Raw genomic sequence first — 10749 nt, forward strand, 5'->3', positions numbered from 1 at the left:
TGCAGTCTGTCTGTAAACTGCTCCCCTATAGAATATGGATCTGGAAAGGGAACCCTGGAGAGCAGCAGGGAATGTCCTGCACTATGACTCTAGGGCTCCAATGTCCTTTCACGGCTAGGGACAACTTGCACACTTGAACCCAGCTGGCGACCTCTCCCCTCTCCTTGGAAACCAGGCTGGGTGAAGGGTGCCTCCCTGTGGCCCCACAGCCCATTCCCAACAGCCTTTGCAATGATCAATCACCCATCACACAGTCTTACCATAAACTGGGCCAAGTTCATCTTTGCATTCCCTTCGGGAACTGGGCACAGTTGTCCAAAAGTGTTTGCAGAAGGAAAGGAAAGAAAAGAAGGTGGGAGCAGGGAAGATCGAAAGGAAGATCTGAATGCCCTTGTGAAGGATGCCCATGGTCCAGATATACTGCCTACCCTCCTCAGACACCAGGTCAGGATACTGGGCAGGACTAGCTTTTCTGGTTGGGGTTTTGGGGAAGAGAATAAACCCTAGGCTGGGAAGGTGTGGAATACCCACAGCAGGAGCCTCACCAGCCCAGGCTACAGCCTCCAGGGCAACTGGAAGTCCTCAGGCTCCAGCGGGCTGCAGTGAGTTGCTTCCACATTCCTGAGGTGCTTGCGTGCAAGAAACAGTGCAAGCTGGCGTTGCCGCCGTGGGCTCAGGCCCTGGCCCACGAGCCAGGGGAAGGTGGGCCCATGTGGCCCCCAGGCCTGCTCCTGGCAGCGCTCACGGTAAGAGTGCAGCATCGCAAGGCACCACTCATCATCCACACGGTAGCGTGTATAGAAGGCAGCCTCCTGTGCCAGGCTGTTGGAGCGCAGCCAGCGGGTCACAACAACACGCCCCTCATGTGCCATCAAGGTCGGATACCGGTGCTGCAGCAGGCGCAGCAGCAGTTCATTGCCACGGTTACCCTCCACGTCTCCAGGGGGCAGGGTAGGCAGGTGGCTCGAGGTGCTGACCACGTCATCCTGGGTGCGCCGGAGCAGCAGCACTGGCCCAGGGTAGCAGCACAGCTGCTCGGCAACATTGAGGTTGAAGTGCTGCCGCACAGTGCGCACCACCAGTCCCTTCCAGCTGTGGGGCATGACCTTCAGTGCTAGCGGCACAAGGTCATCAAAGGTGGCATCTAGCACAAGTGCCCCCAGCTCTGGGTAAGTCATTGTAGCCCAGGTCGCAGTAAAGCCTCCAATGGACCAGCCATAGACCACCACATGTGCAGGTGGAAATTGCAGGCGGTGCAGAGCATACTTGACCACTACGTCCATGGCGTTGGCATCGTGCTGTGGGAATGGAGCACCTGTGCTGCCCCCAAAACCTGGGTGGTTCCAGCCTAGCACTGAATAGCCAGCTTCAAGTGGTGCAGACAGGCAGCCCATCTCATAGAAGCCAGCATTGCCTTCGCAGCAGATGACCAGGCGCAGGCCACGACCATGGCTTCCAGGGTTCTGACGGCGATCCATGAACATGGTGTCAATCTCATTGCCATCACAGGCCACCAGCTTGGCACGCCGGCCATGGTAGCGCTCCATGAGGCGCTCTTGGCCCTGCTGCAGTAGTGGCAGCAGTGCTCGGGACATCAGGAACATGGAACCAGGGTACACGAGCCAGCGCCCTAGCGAGTGGGCCAAGGCATAGCTGGTAAGCTGGCTGGGCAGCTCTCGGATCTGCTGCAGGAGGCACTGTGCCTGACTGCGAGCCCGGCGCAGTGGCCGCCCCGGTGCATCCCCTCCCAGTGCTGCATCCCGAAGCAACCACACACCTGCAGCGGCTGCTGTGCACGTCAGCGCCCGATGACCGCTGCCACCCCCACCAGCGGAGCACACATCATCCCAGCGAAAGTCCACAGGCCAGCTGCGGAAGTTGTAGGTATAGTTGGCTGTCAGGTAGATCTTGAACACATGCACCAACGCCTTCACAAAACAGATGACACACATGAGCACACTGAGGCTTCGTGCTTTGCTGCACTAGTCCTGAGGCCCAGTCTGAGGGCTGTGGCATGGCAGGAGGCCCAGGGCCTGCCCAGCTGCAGAGATGAGTGCTACACAGGGCTGTCTTGAGGCGTGCCTCTTCCGGGTATGCTGTAATGGCCTTTGTGACCTGGCTTTCAGAGCCAGTGGGAAGCTGCATCTGTCTGGCACCGCCCAGCTTTGTGAGTCACTGTTGCTGGGGAAAGAGATGACACTAGGGTGATGGGTGCACAAAGAGTTCCAAGGCACAGTGGTCCTCAAATTTTGCCCTGCCTGAGAACAGCCAACTTAGGCCTCCAAGGCAGCCACATCTTCCCCAAGCCATGCCTTGAGCCACTCCCACCTCCCTCTTAACTGAAGATGGGCACCAGAGAGGCCAGAAATGGACAGCCTTGGCCTCTTCCTGGCAGATGCTGGGATCTAGCTAGGGAGAAAGCAAAATTTCTGATGCCAGAGCCAAGCTTGCACTGGGTTACCACCTTGGGGTCCTTTGGTTTCCATCTCCCCAGCAAGGCTGGTGTCTGAATGGGGCAGCTGCTCGAGCAAGGAGGCAGTCTGTTCAGGGCCTCCAGCTCAGCCCCTCCCACTCCACTTCTCAGGAAACGGGGCAAGGACACTTTGGAAACCCCCCTCCCTCACCTTTTCTGGATCCGCTTTTCACTGGCACCAGCAATTGCAATGACCTTCTCCAGGTGGGTCCTGCCTGACTGGGGTTCTGCTTTTTCAGCCCTTGGTTGAGTCCCCACTCCTCCTCAAGCCACCACACAAGTTGTCCCTTCCTCTTTTTTAGAGGGCTCTGACAGGTTCCTCTTTCTCTCCTGTACTGGAGCCAGCATACCTGAGGGTCAAGAGAGCAGAGATAAGGCAGGGTGTGGTTTGAATGCTGAATCCCAGCTACTTAGGAGAAGGTCACAGGAGGATGGCAAGTTCAAGCCAATCCTGGACAATTAAGTGAGTCCTTGTCTCAATTTTTTTTTTCAATTGAAAAAAAGCTAGGGATGTCACTCCTGCCTGAGAGACCCCAGGCTTTGAGGAAGGCTTTCCAGGACCCAGCAACCATTTCTGCTTTCTTGCTTCAGCTCCAAGCTGAGATGCTACCTGGCCCAAACACTGTAGTCCCCACTGACTTTGGAATCAGCTGAAGGTGGGTGGACAGAACAGGGGTCAATCAACAAAGTGATTTGGGGGCTAATCATCCCCCCCCCGACATCTGGTGGTTCAGATAAAATACAGAATAACCAGTTAAGCTTGAGTTTAAGAGAAACAGCAAATACCTTTCGGCTGTAAGTATGTCCCAAATAGTGCATGGGACGTACTTAGAAGATTCCCCACTTCACCCTAGTGCAGAAGTGCACCCATGCAAACCCTCTGCTTTTCCTTTCAGTTCAGCATGCACTAAATTACTTGAGAGTCAGTGCTATTATAAAACAGACTTTGTGTTAGATGGTTTTGCCCAGCTGTCTCCTGATGTAAGTGTTGTGAAAATGTTTAAGGTGGCCTAATGACCTATAGGTTACGGTTATTATGTTTAAGGTGGTCTAATGACCTATAGGTTAAGGATATTAAATGTAGTTTTTACTTACACATTTGCAACTTACTATGGGCTTATCAGGGTATAATGCATCATAAGACAAGGTGCACCAGTATTTTAAAACTGTTTTTTTTTTTCATTTGTTTGTTTTGTTTTTGTGCTGCTAGGGATCAAACCCAGCGCCTGTGGCATGCTAGACAAATGCTCTACCAGTGAGCTACATGCCCAGCCCTGTATTTAAAAAATTATTTATCTAAAATTCAAATTTAGTGGAGTGTCCTATTTTTAGATTTGTTGTTGTTTTGCTAAGTCTGTTACAGTCTTACCCCAAATTTGTAGACCCAGTTAGCTGAGATCTAGATCCCACTAATTACTCAGCTTTTATCCCAGATTGGCCTGCTGTACTCACTGGTCAGGTCCTGAAGACCAAGAGGATGTTTTGGGGCCTACTGGTGCAGTTCTCAAGTCCTTTAACCCTCTCAGGGTCTGGGGATATAGCTCATTGGCACAGGCACCTGCCTGGCAAGCACGAGGTCCTGAGTTCGATTCCTGGTACCAGAAAAAAAAAGAATGAAACCTTTAACCCTCTCACCTCCAGGGGTCCTGATTGGCAGCAGGGTACCCCAAGAGGGAGCTCACAGGGTGTCACACCTGGGGCCAAGGGATGGGCAGAGTGTCCCACAGGGAACTGTGGTCCTTGCCCTCCTGAAATGTTCACCTATGGCTATGTGGAGAAAAAGAGGCCATTGTGGTTAGTAGTTATGGTTTGGGGGATCTAAAACGTCCCCCAAAAATCTATCTTCAGAGTTGGGCCTTTGGAAAGTGATTGGTTCATAACAGCTCTTAATTTCATAATTTGACAGCATTGTTGGAGGTAGGGACTAGTTGAAGGGAGTGGGTGTCAGAGGGAGGGTGTGTGACCTTGATGATTTTCTAGCTCCTTCCCTCTGGCTCTCTCGCTTTCTCTCTACTTCCTGGCTGTGTGAGCTGAGCAGCTTTCCTCCACCACACTCTTCTACGAGGATGTTCCTGCCTTGCCACAGGCCTGAAGCAGTGGAGTCGGCCCCTCATGGACTGAAACCTCTGCAACTGTGAGCCAAAATAAACCTTTGCTCCTTTCAGCTGGTTTTCTCAGGTTTTTGTCAGTGACAGGAAACTGACTAACAGAGTGGTGGAAGAGGAGACCTTTAGGGACCTTCCAGGGAACTCTCATAAACACGCTGTGGGTGTGGGTATGGGTGTAGACCCAAAGGTGCCAGGCATTTTGTGTGACCATAGGAGCAATCCTGGCCACAAAGCAGAGGGGCTGACTGAAGGGTCCAAGTCCCCGCCTCCTCAACTCAGGTCTAAGCAGTGGGCAGGAAGTGATCCTGGAGGCCTGCCATCTCTGATTGGGACCCTGCAAGGGCAGTAACCTCAGCACCAGTGGCAAGTGTCCTGGAGGGCTGTCCGTATAGTAGGTGCGAAGTGCTACATTTTGTTGTGATTCCCTAGGGAAAGCTCCCACCTAGAGCTGCCTTGTCCTCTAGGAGCAGTCTCCCAGCTTACTCTGCTCTCAGACGTGTTTGAAGATGGAGACTTGTCTTCAGCCAGGCCCACCTGCCCTTAGCCTGCCCCTGCACCAAAAGAAGAGAAGGGAAAAAACCAGAGACCGGATGCTGGCGGGGCATAGGTCAGCAAGGTGGAGCCATAGCCCCCAGGGCTCCGTGCCTTAGCCTGTATCTGGCCTGGCTCTTGACCCCACCAGCCCATGGCAGCCTGAGTGCCCCAGAACCACCAGCTCTTGAGAGATAGGAAAGCATGTGACAGGAAGGGAGCTGTCCCCTCTCTAGAAAGCCCCCCAGATTGGACCAGCTGCAGCAGCAGTGACCTCTTGTGTCCCACCCTTCTGCTCAGAAGACAACAGAGCTGGGGGGACTCCGTGTCCCTGCTTATCAGCTCTTAGAAGAATCCCTCTCTCCCCCCTCCAGACAGACATCTGAGCATGCACCCCACCCCCATGGGGCCTGCAAGTCCTGGACCTCCCCCCTCCCCCACTGCAGCAATGCTTCCTCCCTGGCCAGTTCTGTTTGCCTCCCTGGAGGCCCTTGATTTATGCTGCTGAGCAGGCAGAGCCAACCTTGGAGAAGGAAGGAAAGGAGAGAGAGAAAACCAGTCCCAGAGGCCAGCGGGGATGGAGCCAGGATCAGAGCCCCTGGCAGAGTGTGTCCAGAGCCATGCAAGTGACCACAGCAGCCCCAGGCCCAGGGAGCACAGCCCTGGCCTTGGGAAAGCTGAAGCAGCCCAGCAGGAGGGGGAGCTGAGTCTGCACAAACGCCTCTGCTCAGGAAATGGGGTGCAGGGAAGGTGGGGGTGGTTTGAAGCCCAAGGACAGGAGGGGACACTTCCTGGCGGATGCAGGGTCAGGAGAAGGGGCGGAAATGGCCAAGACAGCTGCTGAACATCTGGAGTCATAGAGAATTAATTACACAGCGCCCTGGAGGACAGTGGGGTTGGTGGGGGAGCCCTCTCCTTCCTGGTTCCTTGCAGAGCCTGTCCTTTGTCTCTGTCCTACCCAGGACGAAGGACCTGCTGAGTAGCCCCTCCCCAGAGTACCCCGACATCCCTCCCAGGAGTAAAGAATCCATAAATTGTTTTTTCTAAATCTTTAACCCCAGAGGCCACACAGGTCACACCACGGATGTCCATGTCTTGTGTGTAGAAAGGAGGAGGTAGAGGGCCAGAGCCCACCAGGCCCGAGGAGGAGTCCCTGTGCTGCTAGCCAGCCCTGTGCTTCAGCCTCTGTGCCTCGTGCCTGCCCTGCTGCCCTCGGATGGGATCAGGCCAGTGTTGCTCCCATCTTGGCCCTGTGTACTACCAGGTAGAGAAGGGCAGGCCACACTGTTTCCCATACCACAGTAGGCTCTGAGTGGGATTGAAAGCCCTGAAGGCCTATCTGATGGGAGCCAGATGTGCTGGGTTCACCCCCTCTCCAGGGCAGGAAGTACGCCGCACCTTTTCTTTGACTCCAGTGGGTGGACTGTCCCTACCCCCGGGCTTTCAGGCCAACTAACACCTGTTCCTGGGATGGTCTCTGGGGTTCCAGACACATACTTTGAACTGTGTGTTCAGGGGCCAGTTTCAGCCCTGGCTTGGGAATCCTTCAGAGTAAGAATGTTATCTTTTCTATCATTGCAATACTCAGGTGTGTGTGTGTGTGTGTGTGTGTGTGTGTGTGTGTGTGTACCCATGCATGTTTTTAGTTTTTTCTCTTATACCCTTTGCACTGAATTATAGCCTCAGCCCCTTTTTTTAATTTTGAGATACAGAAACAAAGAAAAGAGAGAAAGAGATACAGTTTCCCTAAGCTGCCCAGGCTGGGCTTGAACTTGTGATTCTCCTGCCTCAGCTTCCCAGTGCTGTGATTACAGGAGTACAGTACCACACACAACTAACACCCAGGTTTTGATATAAGATAAGTATTTGATATTATGTTTGTTATTTTTTTTTTGAGACAGGGTCTCACTATGTAGTTCAGGGCAAGACTTGAACTCACTTCGTACGTAGCCCAGGCTGGCCTTGAACTCATGATGATCCTCCTGCTTCAGCCTCCCGCATGCTGGGATTACAGGTGTGCACCATCACGCCCAGCTCTTTTGTTTTTTGTGTGTGTGTTTTTGAGACAGGGTCTCACTATGCAGTTCAGGCTGGCCTTCAACTCACTTTGTAGCCCAGGCCAACAATGAACTCAAACAAGCAGCAATTCTCCTGCCTCAGCCGCCTGAGTGCTGGTCCTGTGCCACCACACCAGCTTTTTTGTCTTTTTTATTTTGTTTTGTTTTGTTTTGTTTTTTGTCTTTTTGAGACAGGGTCTCACTATGCAGTTCAGGCTGGCCTTGAGCTTACTTTGTAGCCCAGGCTGGTCTCAAACTCAAAACAATCCTCCTGTCTCAGCCTCCTGAGTGCTGAGACACTCAGGGATTACCGGCGTGTGCCACCACGCCCAGCACTTTTTTGTCTTTTTGAGGCAGGCTTTTGCTATGCAGTTCAGGGCCAGACTTGAACTCACCTTGTAGCCCAGGCTGGCCTTGAACTCACAGTGATCCTCCTGTCTCAACCTCCCAAGTACTGGGATTACAGGTGTGTGCCACCACGCCTGGCATCATTTGCTTTTAAGAACTGGATCTAGCTTTCTTTTTTTCCCACAACATACCTTGAGCTTCGCCGCTGGTGGGGTAGGTTGGCTGCACACCCTGCATGTTCACGCACTAATGCCCCAGGAATCACTCCGTAAGCCCTGGAACTCCCCCATCTCCAAACAGCTGCCCTGCACATCACACCCTGCCCTCGAGGTCCTTTTCCTATATACTAGATTCCTAAAAGCATGTTGCTTCATCAAAGGTGTATTATCACTACCAAGAGTTTTGGCTGAAGTGCTTCTCCAGAAGTCTGTGCTGGCTTGAGAGTCTGGCACCCTGGAAGGGAACTTGGCTCTGCACCTCTGCAACAACATGCAGCAGCCTCAATTTATACACAGCCTGTCCATCTCTGTGTACCAATTTGTTAAAGGCTGAGTGTGGTGCTGCACACCTGCAATTCTAGCACCCAGGAGGCTGAGGCAGGATTGCTGCAAGTTTAAAGCCAGCATAGGCTACATAGTAAGTTCAAGGCCAGCCTGAACCACTGAACCACAGTGAGACCCTGTCTAAAAAACCCAAAACACCAAATTAGTTGAATATCAACTAATTTTGACTGCTAACCTAGCCATCACTAGAAGCCATTCAGCCCTCTGAAAAACCTGCCTCATCTGTATGGGACACACATGTTCTCTTGGTGACCAGATAAAAACTATGGCCTGGATTTCAGTCAACTCTGGCTTTGGGAAAAAAGAGAGTAAGCTGGCCTAGGTGCATGGGTGAGTGGACAAGGAGAAGGACCCTGGACTCTTGGCCTAACGGCCATCTGGCCAGCATGGGACCCATAAAAGCAACGATGGGAGCTGGAAAAGGGCCTAGAAGTTCCCAGTCAGGGGACACATTCAGACTTTTGCCAAGATCCCTGGAGTGGACATACGTTGCCCACTTTCCCTGGTTTCTCCAAGTTCTGCAACTGTGGAAAATTCCTTGGGGTGATGGGGTGCCACGGAAGGCAGTCCACCCACAGCCGTCAGAGAGATGAGGTGTGAGCCTGGGCCCCTGCCCAGCACCTCGCACACCCTCTTCCGATCAAGCCTGCAGCCCTGCCCGGGGCTTTGCTCTCCAGGGCTGAGGGTTGTAAGGTGCATACTCCCACTTCGCCCAGTTACCCCAGAGCAGGACAGCAGTGTGTCGGAGCGGCTTAGCCAAGCAGGGAGTCTTGCTGGAGCTGAGGCTGCCCTGTGCAGCCTGTCCCTTCTGCCTTCCTGGCCTGGCAGCTGCCACCTACTAAAATATATAAACTGAAAGCTGGCCTCCACTAAGGACTAGGCTCAGGCAGTCAGGGCTGTGAGCTCAGGGGTAGGGTGCCTTCATTACTCCAGACAGGGAGCCCCCAGCCCTGAAGTAACCCCATTACCCTTGGAGATCTCAGTACGTAAAGTGGATGGAGAAAGCCAGCCCAGAGACCATGGGCCCCTGCAAGGTGGCTGACAGACCAAGGACTGGCAGAGACAATACGGACCCAAGTCGGTGGCCCACACAATGGGACAAAGACTGTGACAAAGACTGTGACCCTGCCCTGCACACAGCTGGGGGAGGGGGTGCCCCTCCTGAGCTGGCTCTGAGTGGATCTAGGTTATGGCCCTGGCGGCTCCTTCTAAGTCACTTGTACAGATTAAAAACGGCAACTGTCCCAGAGCTGACCCCAGGGGACCCTGAAAGCCCCCACCCCCCAGCACACTCAGTTCTCAGTGTCTGCTCACTGGACTCTGGGATGGCTGGGATGGCTGCTCCAGGCTCCTGCTCCCTCATCCCCTACCCACTGCCAGTCTGGAGAGCTGGCTTGAGGTCAGGCCCACCCCAGCCTGGCTATGGCAGGAGGGGCTGGGCAGGCCCTTCTCCTTCAGTCCTCTCCCCTCCCGCTGCAGGGCTCCACCAAGACAGTGGGAAAGGAAGGAACAGAGAAAGTAGGCTGGCCTAGGGGGTCTGGGAAGGTGCCCCTCGCCTTGGTTCCTGTTGCTTCCAAGGCCACCCAGGCCTGCATGTACCACATGGACACACAGGCACATGCCTAGGGTGACCCCATCTCAAGGACAGCTTCTGGGGGCCAGGAAAATACCTGAGTCTTTGCCTTCAGCCCACCCAGGAAGGCAGTGGGATGGGGAGGAAGAAGGAACAGAGGAGGGGTTCTGATCTTCCCACCGCAGCCCTGGGGACAGGCACTAACAGTAGGATATCCACTCCCACCACTTTGAAGTTGCCCTGAGTTGGGCCAGCTGCCGGGGGTGCATGTGCCTGCCCAGCCCCTCTGGTTGTGTGGGAGCCCAGAGTGACCACAGGGCTGCATGCAGCCTTTGAAGTGCTAGGGTGAGGCCACAGGAAGTGGGCAGCAGCCTACCCAGGCCCTGGGCCCACCCTCCCGAGGTGAACACCCCTGTCCACTGGGCCCAGAGCCCAGCCCTGGAGCCACCCCTCCATGTTGGACTACTCTGGCTGCCTAGGTTTGCCTGCATGGGGCCAGGGGAAGTAGGGGCTACCGGCCACTCCCAGCTGAACCCTACCCATGAAATCTTTCACCTGGACTCCTACAGAGCAGCAATGGGGCACACTGGTCTCTTTCTCTTTTTTTTTTTTTTTTTGGTACCAGGAATCGAACTCAGGGCCTTGCTCATGCCAGGCAGGCGCTGTACCACTGAGCCATATCCTCGGCCCTGGTCCCTCTCTCTCAACTAAAAATAGCAGGCCTTGGGCTTTGTGGAAAACCCCCAGGGTGGGAAGGAAGAACCAGGGCAGGGAGCTGGGGTTGAAGGAAGGGAGGTTTCACAGGAAATGCCTGGGTGCCCTGGCTGCCCTAGTAAAGGCTCCTGGTCAGTCACTCAGCCCCTTGGAAAGTCCCAGGCAGTGCCTGCCCATCTGGGGGTGGGGGAACAGAGCCCCGGAGGGTGGCCGGAGTCTCCTGGGCCCTCTAGGCTGGGCCTCAGATTCTAGGGTGGGCTTCTTCTTCTGCCTGGGCTGCTCTCCTGTTATGGACCCCAGGAGGGTGGGATGCAAGTAGTTCTTTCTTTTTTTTTTTTTTTTTTTTTTTGGTTTTTCTCCAGTACCGGGAACCGAACTCACG

At 54.2% G+C, this 10749-nt stretch overlaps 1 protein-coding gene across 1 annotated transcript; it reads right to left on the reverse strand.

Annotated features, from left to right (window-relative positions):
• Positions 1 to 256: 256 nt before the first annotated feature.
• On the reverse strand, positions 257 to 3689 carry Abhd16b (abhydrolase domain containing 16B). The gene is made up of 2 exons (XM_013507489.1): positions 2625 to 3689; positions 257 to 2181 (listed from the first exon to the last, which is right to left on the reverse strand). Exon 2 carries the CDS (start codon positions 1950 to 1952, stop codon positions 555 to 557), a length of 1398 nt encoding a protein of 465 aa, XP_013362943.1. The 5' UTR covers positions 1953 to 2181; positions 2625 to 3689; the 3' UTR covers positions 257 to 554.
• Between the last annotated feature and the right edge of the window lie 7060 nt (positions 3690 to 10749).

The sequence above is a fragment of the Chinchilla lanigera genome, unplaced genomic scaffold, assembly GCF_000276665.1.
Source record: "Chinchilla lanigera isolate Chin_1 unplaced genomic scaffold, ChiLan1.0 scaffold00127, whole genome shotgun sequence".
In the NCBI taxonomy this organism is placed as follows: domain Eukaryota; kingdom Metazoa; phylum Chordata; class Mammalia; order Rodentia; family Chinchillidae; genus Chinchilla; species Chinchilla lanigera.

Coding starts and splice junctions, on each gene's coding strand:
- Abhd16b (XM_013507489.1), bottom strand. CDS start 1,952: ATGTGTGTCATCTGTTTTGTGAAGGCGTTGGTGCATGTGTTCAAGATC.